We start from the raw sequence: 24,844 nt of genomic DNA on the forward strand, positions 1-24,844 counted from the left end.
ACTTGAGGATATGGGGAGGGGGAAGGATAAGCTGTGACGAAGTGAGAGAGTGGCAGGGACATATATACACTACCAAATGTAAAATAGATAGCTAGTGGGAAGCAGCCGCACAGCACGGGGAGATCAGCTCGGTGCTTTGTAACCACCTAGAGGGGTGGGATAGGGAGGGTGGGAGGGAGGGAGACGCAACAGGGAAGAGATATGGGAACATGTGTATATGTATAACTGATTCACTCTGTTGTAAAGCAGAAACTAACACACCATTGCAAGACAGTTATACTCCAATAAAGATGTTAAAAAGAATGCATATATAAAAAATATATATATATATAATAGATAACTGAGTCACTTTACTGTATAGCAGTAATTAACACAACATTGTAATTCAACTACACTTCAATAAAAAATAAATTTAAGAAAAAGAAAAAGAAATAACCAGGAGTCAGTGATTCAGCAATCTCTAAAAAGGCCAGGAACTCCGGGGTTCTTCTAGTTGGAATAGAACTAGTCATTGGAACAGTCTCTTTCAATCATTCTGCTCAATGGTCAGTACAGATCCACCCCTCTCTCCCCCTGGGTCCCTAAAGAATTGTCATAAGCTCACTGCATCCCGCTGCAGAATGCTCCTTGACTTGCCAAACAGTACAAGGATTGCTATGTTGCATCAAAAGAGTTATATCTTCAAATCAGCTCCAGAAATGATTTTTAAGTCCTTTGTTTAGGGAAACGATGATATTGGAAAGAAAATGGTTTTGGAATCAGAAGACCCCAGTTCAAGATTCTGCCTCCTCACTTACTAGCTGTGTGACTTTAGACAGATAGATCCTCAGCTCTGAGATGAAAAAGTTAATAACACCTGCCCTACATGCTGGCAGCAGGGGCCATAAGACTCCTGGATAAAATGGGTGAAAAGGTCTCATCAGACCTTCCAAGTGAAAGAACTGGGAAGCCATAAAGATAATTTTAGATTCTACTATTATTGTACTGCTTCCCAAATTTCCACAGAGGGGAGTGAGAAGGGAAAGAAGAAATTAACCAAGTCTATCCATGGACATCCCTCGTGCCCCTAGCCACTGGCCCCGCAGGATAAACAACATAACTGCTTTGATTAGCTTCCTCTGTGTGACGCTGACTGCTAGCCAGACACTACGGGCATAGAGAGGGGCCATTTAAGGAATGGTCTCCAAAACAAAAAGGCAGATTTCTAATGGGTTATGAGTCTCTGAACTCCTCAGCTGGTTCAGCCTTTGAGCGCTTTTCATAAAAACATGAAAAATGCCAAACAATTTCAGACTCATGGTATTTTTAGCCCATATGCTGTTTCTGATTCTGATCCCCAAAGACACTGGCAGGATGTTCTGATAATTGCTCTCAGTATTGAAGTATCCCTACATCCAGTTAAACCCCTGCTACAAGTCCACTGCAGAACAAAGAAAGCTTTCTAGAACGCTCTCGTATTTCCAGCCGGTGGGGTGAGACACGCTGCTGGTACTTGCCCAGTGGTGCTCCTCCTCCAGTTTGGACAATGAAGTAGATACTCTGCAAAGAGAGCTTTGAATTCATGACTCCCCCCACTTATTCCTGCCACATCCCCAAAAGAAAGAAAAATTCTCGATCGTTTCAGGTCACACCTGAGGCCTGGAGAACTCTCCATGTAAGGCCAGGAAGGAAAAAGCTGCTCTGTTGCCACAAACCAAGCGGGAACGTGGTCATGTCAGAATCGGTCCAGAGGCCCCAGTGGAGAAGATCCACTAATTCAATGCATGCCTTTTGCTTCTCTTTCTTACCTTTTCTTTGGCCCTGAGTTGGTCAAACATCTCCTGAATCTCATGTTTCCAGTCATCCTGCAGGCAGTGGAAGGAGTCCTTGGGCATTTCAAAGAAACCAGACTCCTCTATGGTAGTTAGCTGGTCCAGGATATTTGTGAAAGATGGTCGTGAATGGGGGTCAGGATTCCAGCAATCTGCATGGGGCACATGAGTCAGCAGGAAGCATTAGCGGACAGAGGCAAATGTAAGACTTAGGATATTACGTGACCTCGTTTGACAGAAAACCACCTCTCATTTCTCCTTCCAGAAATAGAGACTGGGACTTAGGGAACCCCAAACAGGGATCAGGAAGTAAAGCAATCTGCCCAACATCACAATCATCAAGAGTGAAGCTGGAAACACAATGCAGCAGCTCTGCACCCATTCCATTCTGACTATTGATTTCACATAAGTAAGGCAAGTCCAAAGCATTTTCTTGCATGAACTACAGCTACCACAGTTTATCAAGTTACTACACGATTCCAGTCCTGACAATGGGTAACTACACCTTGGGCCCCAACTTCCCATAAATAAATGAGCTACCCTTCCCCAACTCAACATGCTGATGAGAAGGCAAGGATGAAACCCACTGGCGTGGGTGTCAGGAAAAGTGAATTCTATCTACTCTCAGCTGAGCCACTAACCAATGGAGTGACCACCTATCCATTTAACCTCTCTCAGCTTAGGATTTCTCACTGACAAAATCACAGGGCTTGCCTAGAGGAATTTTAGAATTCCTTTCTTCTTAGATCCTCATTTCTACATGTAAGACACTCAGAGGTCTTGAGATAAAAGCTGCTATACCTTCTTACTTTGGATTAAATAATAATATTCTGAAGCACTGGATAGCAGCCTTCAGTTTCTAAGCTACGTTCTACAGTCACTAGATGGACAGAAGGGACATTGGTGACACCAGTGTAGCAGGGTGCTGACATCGTCTTGAAGTAGCTCTTCCAACCATCCTCAGGATTCCTCCTTGACTGACTCATACTTCACCTCCTCTTTCAGTTACTGATCCTGCAGAACTGGCCACGATCTATCGAGTGCCGACAGAAAAATAAACCGTCTCCAGTTTTGTTCCAGCTAGGGGTCACTCACCTTCCATGAGTTTGGCGAAAGGTTCCGGGCATGTAGAAGGAATGGGAAGGGCAAGCTTGTTCATGGCCACTCCATAAGCGACTGCTAAGCCATCGATTCCTCGGAAGGGCACCTCACCAGTCAGGAGCTCCCAAAGCAGCACCCCATAGCTAAGGAGAGGAAGAAGACAGAAGCCGCACCATGAACCATAGGTGCAACTTCATGCAAATATCTCGCGAGGCTTTGACGAGCATCCCACATCCTCTCTGACATGTAGGGAGACTAACAAAACAGAAGTACTGCTATAATATAAAAGGGAGACCATAAAGCCTATTGGCTATAAGCGAAAACTCTGGAGTCAAGCACACTTGGTCTTATTCCTCAAATTCCTCATCTGTGAAGTGCAAATAACACAAGCAGTCTGACAAGTCTGACAAGGTTGTCATGAAATGAAATGCACTGCTCTAGTGTTTTAATCAGTGCTCAAGGGCCACATCTATTTTGTGGTTGCTATTGTGAATGTAATAAACTGGAAGAAGAGGCAGCCTTCTGGGAACACATTTTTTCCTGCTTTAAGAAAACTTCAGCTTAAGTCACAGATACATTATTTTTTATTTTTTAAAATTTTATTGAAGTATAGTTGACTTACAATGCTGTGTTTAATTTCTGCTGTATAGCAAAATGATTCACTTATACATAAATATACTTTTTCATATTCTTTTCCATTATGGTTTATCACAGGATATTGAATATAGTTCCCTGTGCTATACAGTAGGACCTTGTTGTTTATCCATCCTATATACAATAGTTTGCATCTGCTAATCCCAAACTCCCAATCCTTTCCTCCCTCACCCCCTCCCCCTTGGCAACCACAAGTCTGTTCTCTATGTCTATGAGTCTGTTTTTGTTTCATTGATATGTTCATTTGTGTTGTATTTTAGCTTCCACATATAAGTGATATCATATGGTATTTGTCTTTCTCTTTCTGACTTACTTCACTTAGTATGATAATCTCTAGGTCCATCCATGTTGCTGCAAATGGCATTATTTCATTCTTTTCAATGGCTGAGTAACATTCCATTGTGTATATATACCACATCTTCTTAAACCAATCGTCTGTTGATGGGCACATAGGTTGTTTCCATGTCTTGGCTATTGTAAACAGTGCTGCTATGAACATAGAGGTGCATGTATCTTTTCGAATTATAATTTTGTATGGATATATGCCCAGAAGTGGGATCGCTGGATCATATAGCAACAGATACATTTCTTTTTAGCTTTATAAAAGCAGAGAGATGACCACCCGAAACAAACATATTTTGCTCCTGTGAAAGATTTCTTTCAGTGCCCACTAGGTTGAATAGATTCCTGCCCCCGTCAGCGTGAGTGCATTCTTAACGGTGACCTCTGTCTAATTCAAACGGGTAAGTTTCACAAGGGTGGACTGCATCGGTAGAGCAGAGCAGAGCATCAGCTGTGAGGGCTTCGAGTTCTTTCCCTACCTTTCAAGTCCACATGAAGAATTTCTTTTCACATGTTCTGTGAGTTAGGGAATGGGGAGCACAAAGCTTACGGAATAATTATTCTATGAATTCACAATCAGAACCCAGCAAACTCATGTAGTGTTTAATCCTTCCAGGAATAAGTCAGGACCAGAAAACATAAGGCCATGAACAGTTGCCAGAGGGCCTCTCCTTATATTTTCAAAACAAAGCTCAATTTTTTGGTAATACTCATCAGTAGTTTACAACCAACAAGAAGACATATTTATTAAAATAAATAAATAAATAAACCCAGCAACTATTCGATCATGGTATCTTGTATGTGCAGCATGCTAAGATATTTACAAACATGATCTTGAATCCCTACAACAAACCTGCAAGATAAGTATTATCATCATTTTGCAGATGAGGAAAGCAAGTTTTAGATAGGGTTAGCAGCATATATTAAGGGCACATGTGGAGTAAGTCACGGTGGACCTGAACCAATTCTCAATTCTTTCTCCCTAGAATGCCCTTCGACCAGCTCTCTGCTTGGTAAACTCTACTAATCATCTTTCAAGATATGATTCAAATGCACCACCATTTATTCATTCATTTTAAACATCTACTAAATATTTACTATACATCAAACTCAATGCCAAGAACTGGGATACAGGATAAAAAAACACAGATCTTATCCACAAAGAGACGAGAAAGAGGAATAGAAAAAGCATCAATTAGGATATGGAAAGAGGAGTCACAACAGAGATACTATGACAGCACAAAGGAGGGTCACCTACACCAGACCAGGACGGAGGCAGGAGGTAGCTGAACCCTGAGTGAAACTTTGCTAACTGAGGGAGGAGCCAGGGCTCCAGAGACAGGGATCAGAGAGCACAACAGCATGGGCTTGCCCTCAGAGGATCCCATGGCATGGGCTTGCATGGCTCCAAAGGAGAGCAATGTGCCCAGCAATGTGCCAGGACATCCCGGGGGTCTCTATAGAGGGACCCTCAGAGTGGACTGGCCCGTGTCCTTGGACAATGGCTTTCCCCGAGTGAGCCCTCCAAACACTATCATTTTCTTTATGTATTTTGACAAGAAAGAAAAAAAAAGCCTAGTAGACTGGTAGTTGCAGGTCTTGTCTTGTCCTGACAAGAAGGCGGATCTTAGTCTGAGGCTGATGGGAACAACTGGACACTTTAAGAAGCCTCCTGACACCCCAGCATGTTACTCAGCCCTTGTCTGCGCTGTCAGGTACTCTAGTTGTTTGTTTACCAGCCTGTGGGCTCCTAAAGGGCAGGGACAGTAATTCCTAATCTTTGCATTCTCAGGGTCTTGCCCAGGCTCTGGGATGCCTAGGCCCTCACATAATGAATGAATTGGTGGGTGGGTGTAAGAGTGAGTGTGTAGTCAGATGGTCCTGCAGGCTGCACTGGGTGCCCCAGAGTAAGCCCCAAATATCATCAAGAACTACACTAGGACACTTCCTGCCAAACCTTTCATGTGACTTATCCAGACAGCAGTCATGCTGGGCAGCGTCCACCAAGTGACCTCTACGAGCTCTCAGCGTTGCTAACTAGATTCCCGGTTAGAGAGATTCCCATCTTCAGTTGCCTGCTCTTGGCATTACTGCCCACTTCCACCCTGAGGAACAAAAACTCAAGGTTCCCGAAACCCCTTTCTTCCATCCAGGCAAAGACAATCGATGTCCCAAGCCTAACTATCTGGAAAGACAGGGTGTTTTTGAAGATCCAAACACGTGTCCTGTTTGTGTCCTGGCGTTTCCTCTGTGATGGTGTTTACATTAAGCTCTACTCCGTGGAGATGTCTCAGGCCACCTGGAAGGGAAAGGAGCCTCCCCTCCCAGCTTCCACAAGGGCAGCTCTGCTCTCACCTGGCTTGGTCCTATGTTCATGAGCATTCCATTCCATTTGAAGGGCTCTACAAGTAGGAAAAGTGGGAGGAGTGGTGCTCAAGAAAGACTTAGACAGACTTGAGTCGAATGCCTGCTTTACCACTTACAGCCGTGGGATCTTAAGAAAGCAAGTTCACATCTCCAAACCTGTTTCCTCATCTGTGTAACAGAGACAGCAATCCCTACCTCACAGAATAGCTGCAAGGTAAGAATAACAATAACTACCCTGCATCCTGAAACCGCCGTCTATGACTCGTAAACACCGTGTGCTTCCCTCTCGGAAAGGTCTGAAATGAGAAAGCGGCTGGGGAGAGCCGTGCTGAGGGGTACCAGCATTCAGGGAAGAAGGCTTTCTGGGGATGACTAAACCAGTCGAAGTGTTCCTCTGCCAGTGTTCCTCTGTATTTTTATAACAGAAGGTGGGTGATGTAAATAAGGCTTGGTGCTCCTCTGGCAGGAACTGAGTCCAAAAAGGGGACTGGAGAAACACACATTAGATGGATCTGAGCCTCAGGGAGAGGTGGAGTAGAAGTCCACATGATTTACCTCAGGTTTAGCCTACTTTCTTGCCCTCCCAGGGTTAAGAGAAGGTCAAGAGGTCTGTTCAAGACTGTTTACAAGCAGCCTCTAAGTACCAGCTCAGCTAGAACTCTGCCTCGGAGTTCCTTCCCCCAAGAGAAGTGCCAGCTCCCACAGTGCTGCCAATGATTTCCCGAGAGTCATAGCCTAAACCCAAACCCTCAAAAATGCACCCTGTGTCAATAATTAACCACCTCCAGAGATGCAGGAATCTTTTCCACTGTTTGATAATACTGGATGTGGGAGAGGGATGTTTTATTTTTTTCAAAGTGAAGAAAAGCCCTAGAGTGAATAGCAACCCTTCCCAACCGAAGGTGCAGCAATTCTGTACCTGTGCTGGGCCAGGGCTGTTTTTCTTATTAACCTGCATGGACTTTAAGACTGTCAACTCAGGGACCCACCCTCCAGGAGGAGAGGGTGTCCCTTGAATGGGCCCACATCCCAGGAACCAAGCTGACTGTTTAATAATCTTTGGCAAAGACAACTGAACTACCATATGTGAAAGTACTTTGTAAACTGTTAGGTAACACACAATTTACTATTCTTGCTGTTAACCAGACCCTCATTCAAAATGACAACATATTTACTAACTAATGTATAAATGTATATGTTAATATATTTATTGACATAATAAATACTTATTAACGTGGCGATACGTTCATGCTCTGTTACATTCAAAAAGCAGCTTACAAAACAGAATGATCCCATTTTAAGGGATGGGTGGGTGATCACAGGAAGAGGAATAAACACACCAAAATGTCAACATAGATTATCTTTAGAGGTGCGTTGTGGGTGATTTTTTCTTTTCTTTCCTTTTCTTTTTCTTTTTTTGTTATCCATATTTTCTAATTTTTTTCTATAGTGAACGTTTTCCTTCCATAATTTAAAAAACGTAAAATGATTAATTAACAAAATGCCTCCACCTCATCCTACACACGACAGGCAGAGAGTCACCATGGGACGATGGCCTCTGGCTGTCACCAGTGCCCTCCCTGCACAACACAACCAAAGGGCAAGAACTGCTCTTCTTGAGGGGGTCTGGGCCATTCTTATCCTACGCTCCACCACAGCACAGAGGAGGCCTAGAGAACTATACTCGAAGAACAGTGAGACAAATTCAGCTGGCCCTGGGCACCCATCAACTGCAGGAGCCCAAGGCCCCGGATGAGCTCCAGGAGGGGAGTGGGAGGGAAGGGGGTTGGATTCAGGCTCAGCCCTGTACCTGACACTGAAGCCATACCCTTACCTTACACACTCAAGGTCCCAAAGGTAGAAACAAGATAGAAATAAAATGATACACGGAAGACACCAAGCTTGTTTTGCAGAATACCAGGGAAACCACAGATATGCAAACAACCTGCTGACAGCCCCTTCAGGCACACTGAGGGACTAGGACAACCAATAGTGAACTTTGATAGTGAACTTTAGACGTCACAGGCTGAAAATCCACCCCATGTACCACAGGAAACCCCCCTGAATTTGCACATGCAACCCATGAAGAGGTATGAAGAACAGTCGAGCCTGGGCAGAGAACTCCATAAATGTACAAATTACTTTCCACCGACCATTTCCCAGCCCCCCCACCCCCACCTCTTATTCCCTACTTCCATGATAAACATCCCACTCAACAGCTGATCAACTGGGGAGACATATCTGAGCATTGCCTCCTGCCTCCTTTCTTGGCCACCCTGCAATAAATCTTTTTTCTCTCTGCAAAGACCGTTGCCTCGGTGTTTGGTCTTTCCATCGTAGAGCAGGAAGCAAGTCCACTTGCTTGGTCATAACAGAGTAACTATGTATTCAACAAACATTTCTTGGAGGAATAAATGCATTACAAGTCAGTCTGGGAACCAGCTTTGTCCCGAGTTCCTAGACATGCTTTGGCCCTCTAGGGACAGGCTGCTGGGTCCCGGGCATGGTGGGCCAATCACCCTGGAAGAGGGTGCCCAAAGCGCAGGAGTAAGAGTATATAGATGGTGATGTGGCTACAAGCACAGAGTTTCAAGAGACACATATCTAGTTCAAATCACAGCTTTACCTCTACCACCTGGGTGAACCTAGGCAACTGATTTCAATCATCTAAGCCCTGGTTACCTCATCTGTAAAACGGAAATAATAATAGCTACTTTTGGAGTCATCTCCAAATTAAAGACAAGCTTCTTGCCATGGATAAGCTCTCTTTCCCCTTTTCTGTGGGATATAATTATTCTGAAGTCACTTTCACTCAGATGTAACCATTCAGAAAAGAATAACACACCGAGGGATGCTGAAAGGACCTGAGTTCCTGAATGATCTCAAGGTGCCAAGCCCACCAGCCTAGACAGGCTGGACTACTCTTGAAAAAGAAGTACATTTCTACCATCAGTAGGTCTCTTTGCAATAGCAGCTTAGCTTAATTAATACATTAACTAATCTCATTAGCCTACAGTCAAGCAATGAAAGTGTAGGTTGAAGCATATGAAATTGCTGCTTTTGTGGGTGAAAAACAGTTGACTATCAGGATACAGCTCAACCTAATGAGATCTAGTCAGATATTTTAAGGAAAGGAAAACTCTTTTCTTCACAATAGGTACTTCACCCATAATTAATGTGTAGTGAAATAAGATTCAATATACAGAAGCTATAAAACATCATTGAAAGAAATTAAAGAAGGTCTAAATAAATAGGAAGATATCCCATGTTCATGGATTGAAAGACAATATTATTTAGATGGCAATACTCCCCAAAGTGACCTACAGATTTAACATAATCCTTATCAAAATTCTAGCTGCCTACTTTTCAGAAACTGACAAAATGATCCTAAAATTCGTATGGAAATTGAAGAGATTTGGAATAGCCAAAATAATCTTGAAAAAGAAGAAAGTTGGAAGACTCACACTTCCTAATTTCAAAACTTAGTACAAAGCTACAGTTCTTAAAACAGGTGGAACTGGCATAACGGTAGACACATAGATCAATGGAGTAGAACTGAGAGTCCAAAAATAAACTCTTTCATTTGTGGTGAACTGCTTCTTGACAGGGATGCCAAGACAATTCAATGAGGAAAAAAACAGTCTTTTAAACAAATGGTGCTGGGACAACTAGATAGCCACATGTAAAAGAATGAAGTTGGACTCCTACCTCACACCACATACAAAAGTTAGGTCAAAATGGAACAAAATGGAACAAAATGGACCTATATGTAAGAGCTAAAATTACAAAACTCTTAGAAGAAAACATACGTATAAAATTTCATGGCTTCATTTCTTAGATATGACACCAAAAGCACAAGCAATCAAAGAAAAAACTGATAAACTGAACGTCGTCAAAATTAAAAATGCTTGTGCTTCAAAGGATACCATCAAGAAAGTGAAAAGAAAACCCACAGAATGGGAGAAATTATTTGAAAATCATGTATCTGATAAGGGACTTGTATCTGGAATATATAACGAACCCTTTCAACATAAAAATGGAAAGACATATAACCCAATTTTAAAATTGGCAAAGGATTTGAACAGATATATATTCAGAGAAGATATACAAATGGCCAATAAGCACATGAAAAGATGCTCGATGTCATTAGGGAAACACAAATCAAAACCACAGTGAGATATCACTTCACATCCACTAGGATGGCTATAATTAAAAATAACAAGCGTTGAGAGGATGTGGAGAAATTGGAACCTTCATGCATTGCTAATGGGAATGGCCGTGGTAAAAAAAACTGTCCAGGGCTCCCCTGGTGGCGCAGTGGTTGAGAGTCTGCCTGCTGATGCAGGGGACATGGGTTCGTGCCCCGGTCCGTGAAGATCCCACATGCCATGGAGCAGCTAGGCCCGTGAGCCATGGCCGCTGAGCCTGCACGTCTGGAGCCTGTGCTCCGCAACGGGAGAGGCCACAACAGTGAGAGGCCTGCATACCTCAAAAAAAGCACACACACACACAAAAAAACTGTCTGGCAGTTCCTGAAAAAGTTAAATATAGAATTACCATATGACTCAGAAAATTTCACTCCTAGGTGTATACCCAAGAGAATTGAAAACATATGTTCACACAAAAGCAGGTGCACAAATGTCCACAGAAGCATTATTTACATTAGACAAAAAGTGAAACAACCCAAATGTCCATCAGCTAAAGAACAGACAAACAAATTGTGGTATACCCATATGATGGAATATGATGCAGCTATTAAAAGAATGAAGTTCTGAAAAACATATATGAACCCTGAAAACATTATGCAAATGAAAAAAGCCAGTCACAGGAGACCACATACTGTATGATTCCATTTATATGAAATGTCCAGAAGAGGCAAATCCATAGCGACAGAAAGTAAATTAGTGGTTGCCAGGGTGTAGGGGTAGGGGTAGGGGGTATTAGGGAATGACTACTAATAGGTATTGGGGTTTTTTTTGAGTGATAAAAAATATTCTGGAAATAGTTAGTGGTTGTCATGGCTTGAATGGTGGCCCTGAAAAGATATGTCCATGTCCTAATACCCAGAATCCTTATTTGGAACAGAATCTGCCCCAGAGTCTCTGGAGAAGAGTATGGCCCTGCTGATACCGATTTCAGACTTCTGGCCTCTAGACTGTAAATTTCTATTGCTTTAGGCCACCAGGTTTGTGGTAATTTGTGACAGCAGCCTTAGGAAACTAATAACAATGATGATCAGTGTAAAACATTGTAAATTTACTAAAAACCACTGGCTTATACATTTTAAAAAGTGCACTTTACAGTATGTGAGTAATATCTCAATAAAGCTGTTATTTAAAATATACACACACACGAGCTCACTTTACAACACACCGAGAAGCAACAACTTCATAGACGAAATAGGATGATAATCTACAGTCTTTTCTTTTGCATACCAAGGTGATGCTACTGTCTCACAGTCATGAGGATGCTTACTCTGTAGATGCTCATCCTCCCATCAGTGGGAAAAAGACTTTTAGATCCATGTCCTTGTGACCTCTTGGGCTGACATTAACGAAGGGGAACGGCTGGTCTAATCTTTGACTCTGCAGTTCTGGGTGCATGCTTGAGACCTATCTTTTCCCATTTCTATATCAATGCTCAACAGGCAAGACAGAGCCTTGACTAGAAGCTTAACTGGATAACTGGAAAGGATAATTTCCAGCCCACCCAGAAAAAAAGAGACAGCACAAACAATACTACTCATCACCTGAAGGGCTTATAGTGAGAACGTGTCCAACAGTAACAGCCACTGTTGCTAAGGAAGCCAGGGTGACTGTGGGGAAGGTCTCCAGGAGTGTCTGGGTACCCTCACCACCCTGGAGGTCAGTACACACTGCCCCTAGAATCTCCTGGTCCTTCCTAGGGAGCAATCACCAACACAAAGGGGCCTACATAGAGGTGGTACTTGCCCCATAGCACTGGGGGGATTTCTGGCAGATGAAGGTGTTAGAAACTGTCCTTTGGCAATGTGGGATTTAGTGTAGATTGCTCTGAAGGGGTCACCTAGACCTACCTGGGGTGCCTGGGATTCTATGCAACCTCAATTCTCCAAGTCCTGAAGCATCTGTGCAGCCAAAATAGATGTGGGGAGCGCTGACCCTGCACCTCTGGACCTTACCTCCACACGTCGCTGCCTTTGGAAAACATGGAGGCACGAATGACCTCGGGTGCCATCCAGGCATACGTTCCTGCTGCGCTCATCTTGGTGGTTCGGTGCCATTCCCGGGCCAGGCCAAAATCGGTGATCTTCAGAACCTTTTTGCTCAGGTCTCCATTCTCCACCTTCTGGAGGACCAGTACTGGGCAAGGAAAGGAATACAGAAGAAACCAGAGTCTGCGTTAATCACAGGGAAACCACACAATACAGAGCCCTCCTGCCATCCTCTTGTCCTCTCCTGCAGGCTCCATCATGTGGCTACCATGGGTGGGTGGTGGGAGCCACCATCCTTAAACACCTAGGATGCATCCATTTTGGTGCCAAGTATTTTACAGGCATTATCTTCAACCCTCACAACAACCTTATGAGGTACCTACTATTGCCATCACTGCTCTACATACAGATGAGGAAACTGAGATACAGCACCACTAAATAAATTTTCCAAGGCCACTCAACTAATAAGCCAGGACTGAAACCCCGGCAGCCTGGCTGGAGAGCCTTCCCTGTTGCCATGACACCATACGGCCCACTCACACCCTACGAAAGAAGAGCTGTGGGGTCACAGCCTACCCTTCTGAGGAGCGGTTACCCGGCCTTCCTGACTTCCAGGCCACCGCTGGGCTTTAAGCACTCTCACAGCACCAGGAGTGGAGGTGCATGCTGGGCTTTTAAGGTTTCCGACAGTGTCTCCACAGTTTCCATGAACCTCTCCACGTTACTTTATTTAAAGTCTTGAGAAAGCATGTCTTAGTTTCAGGTGTACAACATTGTTAACCAACTATACTCCAATATAAAATAAAAATTAAAGAAAAAAAAGCATGTCATTTGGGCAGAGATTTTCCCTTAATCCAGGAACTCACCAGCACCCACTGGGGAGTGGCTGACAGGTTGGAGGTCAGAGGGCACACACACTGACGCTCACCCACATGACGGCTCCAGCGAGAAGCATGCCCTTGTGGGAGCCAATCTCCCCCAAGAGAGCAAAAACGCCCATTGACTAAAGTGCTGTAAGCAAAGGCCAGGAACTCTGCCTGAGTCGGCAGCTAGCGAGCTCCTGGGATATGACAAAGCCGAGCCTCCATTTCCACAGGTGGGACGGTTCCAAGGGCCCTGGGTCAGCACCACCTCTGTGGGCCAGACGCTGAGCCACCGGGAGTTCAGAGCTCTGTACACGGGATTTCAGGGAAGGAAGGAAGATTCTCTCTGCCGTTCAAGTCTAAATGGGGAGAGTGGGGTAAGGGGGCCAGATTTTAGGGCAAGAGCCGCAGGGAGTCCCTCAAGTCACACGACGGTACTTTTCTCTTTCTGCCCCCCCAAACCCCACCCTGGCACACGTCCACTGAAGTGTTACATAATGAAAGGACGTGGGCCAAAGATCTCTACGTCCTACGTGCTTCCCAGAAAATCAGCAGTAAAGAGGGATTACAAGCAGCTATAGGGCTGGAAGCATAAAAGAAGTCAGTGCCAGCCACTCCCTAGATCTAATGGACTAAGTCTCCTTTCTCCACACCCTCTCCCCTGCTCCCCTGACACACCCCGCCCACTCCAAGCTTCCAGCATCCTGATGGGTCCAAGCCTCTAAAAGCTTGGGCAGATTAAAACAAACAAACAAAAAACAACTTCCAACATCTCATCTAATCACAAAAATCTTTCCAGATTCTTCTGTGCCTCTCTCCCCTTCTCTTCGGGTAGACAGATAACAGACTGACATGCATTCAGACTGCTGGGGAAGTGGCACCACAGAAACCCACCATGCCCTCTGCAGCGGTGGCAACCAGCTGCTGAGCATTTCCCTGAGTCGCCCTTAAACCGAGGATTCAGAGAGAGTCCTTCCCCTTACAGATCTAATGGGGTTCAGTCCTGTCACCCGAGGCCTCCAGGTGGCTGGGACAGGGTGAGGTAGGAGGAGGGTAACAGTTTCACGATGCTGTATGGGTCCAGCTGAGCTTTCTCAGAGCCTCTGCGGGAAAGGGAAGGCAGAGAGGTTTAGATTCTGCGACAGGAAATTGGTTTTTAGAAATGGGATGTCATGCTGAAGATGATTTTAAAAATACATCAGTCTGTCAGATGGCTTAAGAGCGATGGCCGAAAGATGAAGACAGGGCAAGAACCAGCCCAGGGGCAGTTTGTCTAAACTGGAATGCATTTAGACAGTGCACGTCCAGCCCAGTTCCACCTAATCTCCATGACTCCCTGATGCCTTACATCCAGCTGACCTCAAACATTTATCCCAACAGGATAAATGCCCCTGAAGGCATCTGAGTTAGAGAGCCCTGGCCCAGCAAAGGACAGAGGCTATAATCCTGGAAGCTAGTAATTCTGGCAGATGGTTATAGCCAATGATTCTCAAGAACAGTGTCCTGAAATACTGATATCTACCAAGTACGCATTACTAGTAACAATTAAAGCAACAAAGTTTGTGAAAGCTTTACTTTTTTTTTTTTTGGAGATTTTAAAAATTGAGATGAAATTCACATAACATGAAATTAATCATTTTAAAGTGAACAATTCAGTAGCCTTTAGTACATTCACAACGTCGTACAACCATCCCCTCTACCTAGTGCCAAAACATTTCATCACCCCCATAAAGGAAATTCCATACCCATTAAACATTATTCCCCATTCTCCCCTCTTCCCAGCCTCTGGCAACCACCAACCTGCTTCCTATCTCTATGGATTTACCTACTCTGCATATTACATATAAATGGAATCATACAATATGTGACACATCTGGTTATTTCACTTAGCATCATGTTTCCAAGGTTCATCCACATTGTTGCTTACCAGCACTTTACTCCTTTTTCTGACTGTATAATATTCAATCATATGTATATACCACTATTTGTTTCCCCTTCTGTCCATTGACAGACATTTGGGTTGTTTCCATCTGTTGGTTACTGTGAATCTGCTATGAACATGTGTACACATATACTTGTTTGAGTACCTGTTTTCAATTCTTTAGGAGTGGAATTACTAGGTTACATGGTAATTCTATGTTGAACTTTTTGAGGAATCACCAAACTATTTTCCACAGCAGCTGAACCATTTTACATTCCCATTAGCAATGTATGAAGGTTCCAATTTCTCCACATCCTCACCATACTTGTCATTTTCCTTTTTTTCTTATTACAGCCATTCTAGTAGATGTGAAGTGGTATCTCACTGTGGTTTTGATTTGCATTTCCCTAATGACTAACGACGTTGAGCATCTTTTCATGTGCTTTTTGGCCATTTGTATGTCTTCTCTGAAGAAATGTCTGTTGTTTTATTGTTGAGTTATGAGTTCTTTATATACACTGGATACTAGACCCTTATCAAATATGTGATTTGCAAATATTTTTCCCTCTCTGTAGGCTTTCTACTTACTTGATAATGTCCTTTGATGTACAAAAGTTTTTAATTTAGATGAAGTCCACTTTATCTATTTTTCCTTTTGTTGCTCATAAAGTACTTTTGATGTAATACCAAAGAGCTGTCAAATTCCAGTTCATGAAGATTTGCCCCTATGTTTTCTTCTAAGAGTATTACAGTTTCAGCTCTTATATTTAGGTTGTTGATCCATTCTTCGTTAATTTTTGTATATCATATGAGATAGGGGTCCAACGCCATCCTTTTGCATGTGGATATCCACTTTTCCCAGTACTGTTTGTTAAAGGGGAAAGCTTTACTTTTTAAAACAGAGTGGAGCATAGTTCTCTCCAAACATGTTTTCCTGGGTAGGGGAGAAAGGTTATATTCACAGCAGCTTACTTATCTGTACCACTGCTGTGAGCCCATTCCAAGCTTCTACCACTGACAAACAGCTGCAGCAGTAACAAACTATTGTGCTTTACTTCTTGGAACACTTAAGGGTGTTTTATCAAAATCTGGTGAAGTCCATGAAAGTGCATTGTGTAAACCCCCCCTTCCATGGGGGGCAGTGGAACAAATGCTGAAAACTAACAAATCCAAGTCAAGAGGGGCCCAGCCAGGATAAGAGAAAGAGGGAGAAAAAGATGCATTTGAACTAAAATCCTAGAGATTAACCAGATATAGGGGCTTGATGGAGAAGGGAGACATCTCCCGCCTTTCAGTCACGGATGACAAGTAGAATGGTAGTGCCCCTGACTGAGAAGTTGAAAGACAAAGCCCATTTGAGGAAACCAAGTTCAGTCTGGGACATAATGGATTTAGGGTGACAGTAACAACAGTCAGTGCAGAACAGAAAAAAGAAAAAAAAAAAAAGAGCAGACAATCTAAATCCCAGGCTTGACATTTTCTATGTAACCCTGGGTAAGTTTCATAGACTCTACATCTCTATTCCTGCTTCTATAAAATGGGGATAAAGATTAAAGGCAATATAGTTAATAAAGCACCTAGCAGAATGCCTGACACATAATTAGGAACTCAGGACATTACAGCTAACATTACTACTATTACAACTAAGTGTCTCATACATAAGTGGAAACCATGGGACTCCAAGTTCAAGGTATTGAGAACCCTGGTAGGAAGCCTGGCAGGCCCTGATACATAATAACCATGTAATAAATTTTTACTGTATAAATAAATGGAATGGTTGATTAAATAATAATGATAGCTACCCATTATTGCTCATTTACTATGTACAGGCATACCTCATTTTATTGTGTTTCACAGATATTGCATTTTTTACAAATTGAAGGTTTGTGAGAACCCTGCACTGAGCAAGTTTATTGGTGCCATTTTTCCAACAGCATTTACTCACTTCCTGTCTCTGTGTCACATGTGGTAATTCTCACAATATTTCAAACTTTTTCATTATTATTACATCTGTTACGGTGATCAGTGATCTTTGATCTTACTGTTGTAATTGTTTTGGGAAACCACAAACCATGCCCACATAAGATGGCAAACTTAATCGGTAAATGCTGTGTGTGTTCTGACTGCTCCACCAACTGGCTGTTCCCCCATCTCTCTTCCTCTCCTCGGGCCTCCTTATTCCCTGAGACACAACAATATTGAAATTAGGCCATGTAATAACCCTACTATGGTTTCTAAGTGTTCAGGTGAAACTCTCTTACTTTAAATCAAAAACTAGAAATGATTAAGCTTAGTGAGGAAGGCATGTCAAAAGCCAAAAAAGGCCAAAAGCTAGGCCTCTTCTATCAGTGAGTCAAGTTCTGAATGTAAAGGGAAAGCTCTTGAAGGAAATTAAAAGTGCTACTCCAGTGAACACACAAATGATAAGAAAGCAAAACAGCCTTAGTACCAATATGGAGAAAGTTTTAGCGCTCTGGATAGAATATCAAACCAGCCACAACATTCCCTTAAGCCAAAGCCTAAACCAGAGCAAGACCCTGACTCTCTTCAAATCTATGAAGGCTGAGAGAGGTTAGGAAGCTGCAGAAGAAAAGTCTGGAGCTAGCGGAGGTTGGTTCAAGAGGTTTAAGGAAAGAAGCCGTCTCCATAACATAAGAGTGCAAGGTGAAGCAGCAAGTGCTGCTATAGAAGCTGCAGCAAGTTATCCAGAGATCTAGCTAAGATCATTAATGAAGGTGGCTCCACTAAACAACAGATTTTCAGTGTAGATGAGACAGCATTCTATTGGCAGAAGATGCTACCTAGGACTTTCATAACTAGAGAGGAGAAGTCAATACCTGACTTCAAAGCTTCAAAGGACAGGCTGATTCTCTTATTAGGGGCTAATGCAGCTGGTGACTTTAAGCTGAAGCCAATGCTCATTTACCATTCCAAAAATCCTAGGGCCCTTAAGAATTATGCTAAATTTACTCTGCCTGTGTTCTCTAAATGGAACAACAAAGCCTGGATGACAGCACATCTGTTTATAACATGGTTTACTGATTACTTTAAGCTCACTGTTGAGACCTACTGCTCAGAAGAAGACTCCTTTCAAAATATTACTGCTCACTGACAATACATGTGGCCACTCAAGAGCTCTGATGGAGATGTACAATGAGATTCTTGTTGTTTTCATGCCTGCTAACACAACATCCATTCTGCACCCTGCGTATCAAGGTGCAACTTAGCCTTTCAAGTCTCAAAACTATTTAAGAAGTACATTTCTTTTTTTTTTTGTGGTATGCGGGCCTCCCTCTGTTGTGGCCTCTCCCGTCGCGGAGCACAGGCTCCGGACGCGCAGGCTCAGCGGCCATGGCTCACGGGCCCAGCCGCTCCGCGGCATGTGGGATCCTCCCAGACCGGGGCACGAACCCGGTTCCCCTGCATCGGCAGGCGGACGCGCAACCACTGCGCCACCAGGGAAGCCCAAGAAGTACATTTCTTAAGGCTATAGCTGCCATAGTGATTTCTCTGACGGATCAGAGCAAAGTCAACTAAAAACCTTCTGGAAAGGATTCAACATTCTAGATGCCATTAAGAACATTCATGATGTTCAAAACATCAACATTAACAGGAATCTGGAAGAAGTTGGTTCCAACCCTCATGGATGACTTTGAGGGGTTCAAGACTCGAATGGAAGAAGTAACTGCAGATGTGATGGAAACAGCAACTAGAATTAGAAGTGGAGCCTGAAGATGGGACTGAATTGCTGCAATCTCATGATAAAACTTTAACGAATGAGGAGTTGCTTCTTAATGGATGAGCAAAGAAAGTGATTTCCCGAGACGGAATCTACTCCTGGTGAAGATCATTGAAATGACAAAGGTAGAATATTACATAAAACTTAGGTGATAAAGCACCTGCAGGGTTTGAGAGGACTGACTCCAATATCAAAAGAAGTTCTACTGTGGGTAAAAGGCTATCAAAAAGCATTGTAGGGCTTCCCTGGTGGCGCAGTGGTTGAGAGTCCGCCTGCCGATGCAGGGGACACGGGTTCGTGCCCCGGTCCGGGAAGATCCCACATGCCGCGGAGCGGCTGGGCCCGTGAGCCATGGCCGCTGAGCCTGCGCGTCCGGAGGCTGTGCTCCACAATGGGAGAGGCCACAACAGTGAGAGGTCCACGTACCGCAAAAAAAAAGCATTGTATGCTATAGAGAAATCATTTGTCTATAGATGAGAAATAAGAGTCAATCAATGCAGTAGACTTCACTGTCTTATTTTAAGAAATGGCCACCCTGATCAGCCAGCAGCCCTCAACACTGAGGCAAGACCCTCCACCAGCAAAAAGATATGACTCACTGAAGGCTCAGATGATGGTTAACATTTTTTTAGCAATAAAGTATTTTTAATTAGGGTACGTACAGTTTTTTGTGGACATAATAGACTACACTCAATAGACTACAGCATAGTGTAAACATTACTTTTATATGCACTGGGAAACCAAAAAATTCATGTGACTTGCTTTATTGCAATACTCACTTCATTATGGTGGTCTAGAACCGAGCCTGCAATATGTCCAGGGAATATGCCTGTAGTGGCTTGATGCCCTTTACATAACGTATGTAAAGAGCCTGACAACCATCACCTTAGTTAATCCTTAAACCAACCCTATGAAGTAGGCATAATTATTTTCCCTATTTTACTCATGCTGAAACAGACACAGAAAGGTTAAGTCAGGTGGCCACAGTGAGGGTTGGAGATGGATTCCAAAGCCAAATCTCTGTTCACATGCTGTGCCATCCAGAGGACAGAAAGGAATCCTATGAGTCTTTAAGGCTCTGCCTCAATTTCCACCTGATCCCTAACACTGTCATCAGTCAACTAGTCTTCACGGCTCTCCTTGTTCGTGAAATACTCCTTCAGCATCCCAAACCAGTACCATACAATTTAACACTATATGCTTCTTTTAATTATTCCCAACTGCTGCATGTACGTGTCTCATCGTTTCCTCTAGAATGTGATGGAATATGACTCCTAGAGGGCAGAAACCCCATTCTCTTTCTTCTGAAACTCATACCATCCCCCTCCAGGAACCAAGCAGAGGACCAGCCTCTCTGAAAGAAATGACCCTTCACTGGTTACTCATTTCACTGAAGTAGTCACTGTGCATCTTCTCAGACTATCCACTTCCCCATTCTATTGTTGCCGGGACTGGGGGTGGCATCCCTCCAACGTTATCCAACCCTGAGGCACTAAGGGGAGCTGGGTGGGTACCAGGCAAGACAAGGAGACTGGAGAAAGAGGGATACCTCGGCCAGGGTTACGAGTGACTACACATCCTGCTGGTGTCAGGCGGGGTTGGGGGGACACAAGGATAGATAAGCTAGAGATTTTTGTCCTTAAGGGCCCTATACATGCTGTATGGAAAGATACACGACAAAACTGAGTACCACGTTAGGATAACATGTGCTTCAATTAAGGGCCCACTTTTTTACTAGAAGCAGTAAGATAATCACAGTTTTCCAAACCTCAATAACACAAGGACACTATTTCCAGATCAGGCCACCACCTATATACCATTTACTTAGTATTTTTCTTTAAATTGACTTTTAAAAAATTATGAAAAGAAGAAATTTTATATCATTATTATAAATGGAAAAAACAAATATCCTCCTAATGTCAGGTAACCTGTACAAACAAATAAAATGAGAACCAAAATAAATGTTATTAAGTTTCAGTAGATCCTGCTACTAGTCAAAGTTCTGAGCCTAAGGCCAGCTGCCTCGGTTAGAAAGAAAAGATTACAAGGGTTAGAGAGGAATAAAGGCAAACCAGCACCAAAATGAATCTTGATCCTCCATGAATATAGAGAGGGTGAATGACTTTCTATGGAATTCGATGTTATCTAACACAGACCACCTGAAAGGACCTCAAGGCCACCCCCTGCTAGGACAAGAGAGGGAGAAATGAGTCACGCAGGGGTGGCCACAAAGGGCTTTGTGAGTCTGACCTAATATCATTTAGCTGGAGGCCAGGCTCTCAAAACTTGGCATAACTGAGACTCCCATATGTCCTAATGGTAAATTTAGCTTTGGTTGATGATTTATCATTTTGAGATTTATTATTAATTATTCATCTCCATTAGCACAAAGGGCTCTGATTTGCTAAATGCTCACCTTGGCACCAAGGTTCCCACATCCCCAGGCGTTCATTTGGCCCAAATGATTCAACATCATCTCTCCCAGATTAAGCAATAGGTCTAACTCTGTTTTGAGGGCTGTGCCTTGCTTGGTTTAGTCTTTTTTTTTTTTAAAGTTTACTGTCAAAGGTATATACACATAAAAGAGTGTATAAAAAACACATGATTTAAAGAAAATAAGATGAAAACCCATATGACTCCATCCAGTCCCTTAGAAGTTCTACATGTTCCTCTCCATCACATCCCTTCCCTCTCCCCAGACGTCTCACAATCTTGACTTCTGTTATTTATCCCTTTACCTCACTTTGTCATCTTACCACCTATGTATACATCCATAAATTAAGATATTGCTTAGTTTTGTAAAAGTGAGTGACAAGCACAAATGTAGCTGTGTATACTAGTTTCCTACGGCTGCCTAACGAATTAACACAAATGTGGTGGCTTAAAACAACCGAAATCTACTGTCTCTCAGATCTGAAGGCAAGAATTCTAGTCTAAAATCAAGGTGTCGGCCATGGCCATGCTACCTCCAAAGGCTGCAGGGAGAATCCTCCCTTGCCTCTTCCAGCTCCTGGTGGCTGCCAACAATTCTTGGTGTTCCCCAGCTTAGGGAAGCGTAACTCCAATCTCTTCACTGGCCATCTGCCCTCTGTGTCTGTCTCTGTTCTTCACATGGCATTCCCATTGCTATGTGTCTGTATCCAAATTTCCCTCTTCTTATAAAAACATCAGGCATTGGACGAGGTCCAGTCCTTATCCAGTAGGACCTCATCTTCACTTGATTACAAAGAGCCTATTTCCAAATAAGGTCACATTCACAGGTTAGAACTTCATCATGTCTTTTTCAGGGGGACACAATTCTACCCACAATACACTAAAAATATTGCCTTTGCTAGATGAAGGCTCTCAAGGAAATAAGCTAAACACAGCGTCTGGCCATGTTCCCAGAGAGCTGACTAGAGCCCTTTCTGGGAAAGTCAGTAAGCAAGATCATCATATAAGAGTAGTAGAAAAACTGCATAGATGGCCACAGTGGGGACATTTGGCAGCAGGGAACTGCGGGGAGAGATGCAGATATTGGACATCCATCAGAAATTTGGTTGGAGAGTGGGCTCCCTGTATTTTCTGTTTCTAATTTCACTCGGGTTCTTGGGGTTGGGCAAAGAAAACACTTCTGTCTATCCAGCCAACAGGACAAAGAGCTTCATCAGCACATGAGCAAGACAGCCAAATACAGAGAAGAATCCTGACCAGGCTCCCCAGGTAGTCATTCCTCAGGTTAAATTGACGGAACACCGGCATTAGGTGAGTTGGTGATGAGAGTCCTGAGTCACACTACCAGATCTAAACTGCCCCCCTCTATGTCCGATGCACAGCTGCTCTCCTGGGATCTCCTTTCACAGTCCTCAGGGGTTTCCCTTCATCTATCTCCCACGTCCTGTACCCCACTTTCTCTTTCTGCTGCTTTCTTCTCTTACTTTGGTGATATGCATTCTCCAACAGCTCTTTAGAAAGAACGAATGGAAGGTACATTTTTTTTGTTAGAAAATGTCTACATTCCATCCCCATACTTGGCATAAAAATGATTGGAGATTTTCCTTCATCATTTTGGAGCATCGTGCAGCAATTTCTTGCTTCCAACATTGCAGTTAAGGAGGCCCGAGCCATTTTGCTTTCTGATGCTTTGTATGTGACATGTCTTTTTCTTTGGGGAAATTTTTAGTCTCTTCTTAATCCCCAGTGTTCGGAAATATCAAAGGAATAGGAATGTGCCTGGGGAGGGGACTTCATAAGTACTTTCAAATCTGAACACTCATGCTCTTCAGTTCCAGGGAATTTTCTTGAAGTATCTTACTGTTACTTTCCTCCCCTATATTTCTCTTTTCTCTCTCTCTAGAACCTTTATTATTTGGGTATTAGTCTTTCTTTACTGGTCCTCCAGTTTTCTTATCTTTTCTCCTCCATTTTTCATTTTTTCATTTTGATCTTCTTTCTGAGATGTCATCACTTTGTCTTCTAACCCTTCTATTGGGTTTCTTCTCATTTCCCCTATCATGATTGTAATTTCTAATGGACCTCTTTTTTGTTCTCTGAATTTTTTTTTCAGTTGAGTGGCAAGAACATATGTAGCTGTGTAATGCCTGTTTTTGTAATATGGGCACAATATCCTTTCTTTTACCTGAGCATATTATTAATGGTTCTTTTTTTATTTCTTTGTTTCTCCCAGTGCAGTTTGCCTCAGCTGCTTTTTCTATTTGTGCTTTGGTCTCTAATGCACTTTTGCTCAGAGTTACTGTACTCCTTGATTGTCTGTTCATAATCAAGAACCAAACTGGGCTTATGCTTTAAAAAGGAAGTCCTTATGTTTCAAAGGTACATACTGAAATATTTACCCAAAAAAATATAATGTTGCAGATGTCCTTCAAAATAATCAAGGGTGGAAATGAGTGGGGTGACCGAAGAGACAAGATTACCCATGAGTTGGTCATTATGGAAACTGCCTGAGTACATGGGGGTTCATTATGCTGTTTCTCCTTCCTTGTGTGTGTTTTCCATAATAATAAGTTTGGGCGGGGGTTGGGGGCAAGGAGTGAGGGATCAAAAGCTAACTAGAACCGCTAAGCACATAGGAGGAATCTGTCAACTTCGAGCTTCCCTGTAGGGAGAGCCAGGGAAGCCTAGACAAGAATACCTGCATTGTTTGTTTTTTTGTTATTGAGCTGCATGAGCTGCTTGTAAATTTTGGAGATTAATCCTTTGTCAGTTGCTTCATTTGCAAATATTTTCTACCATTCTGAGGGTTGTCTTTTGGTCTTGTTTATGGTTTCCTTTGCTGTGCAAAAGCATTTAAGTTTCATTAGGTCCCATTTGTTTATTTTTGTTTTTATTTCTATTTCTCTAGGAGGTGGGTCAAAAAGGATCTTGCTGTGATTTATGTCATAGGGTGTTCTGCCTATGTTTTCCTCTAAGAGTTTGATAGTTTCTGGCCTTACATTTAGGTCTTTAATCCATTTTGAGCTTATTTTAGTGTATGGTGTTAGGGAGTGTTCTAATCTCATACTTTTACATGTACCTGTCCAGTTTTCCCAGCACCACTTATTGAAGAGGCTGCCTTTTCTCCACTGTATATTCTTGCCTCCTTTATCAAAGATAACGTGACCATATGTGCGTGGGTTTATCTCTGGGCTTTCTATCCTGTTCCATGGATCTATATTTCTGTTTTTGTGCCAGTACCACACTGTCTTTAGTTTTGTTTTATTGCCATAAATGACGCCATTCATTCCTGCATGCCTACCATAACACATGAATCTATTTATAATAGGAAAACATATTAGAATCCAAAGTTTACTCCTGAAGACTCTTAACAAACTTCTAACATCTTTGGAAAATGTCAGGAAAATTCACAATTTCTAT

The 24,844-nt window shown here is 42.9% G+C and overlaps 1 protein-coding gene across 2 annotated transcripts in view; it reads right to left on the minus strand.

Annotated features, from left to right (window-relative positions):
- Positions 1-24,844, minus strand: part of MAP3K9 (mitogen-activated protein kinase kinase kinase 9) — an 88,304-nt gene that overhangs the window by 15,308 nt on the left and 48,152 nt on the right. For both annotated transcript variants that reach the window (XM_024118062.3, XM_024118057.3), the window contains exons 3-5: positions 12,436-12,616; positions 2,907-3,055; positions 1,788-1,963 (exon numbers count right to left, since the gene is read on the minus strand). In XM_024118062.3, the coding sequence (XP_023973830.1) occupies positions 1,788-1,963; positions 2,907-3,055; positions 12,436-12,616 (506 nt within the window). The remainder of the gene's footprint in view (positions 1-1,787; positions 1,964-2,906; positions 3,056-12,435; positions 12,617-24,844) is intronic.

This window comes from Physeter macrocephalus, chromosome 11 (assembly GCF_002837175.3).
Source record: "Physeter macrocephalus isolate SW-GA chromosome 11, ASM283717v5, whole genome shotgun sequence".
NCBI classification, from domain to species: domain Eukaryota; kingdom Metazoa; phylum Chordata; class Mammalia; order Artiodactyla; family Physeteridae; genus Physeter; species Physeter macrocephalus.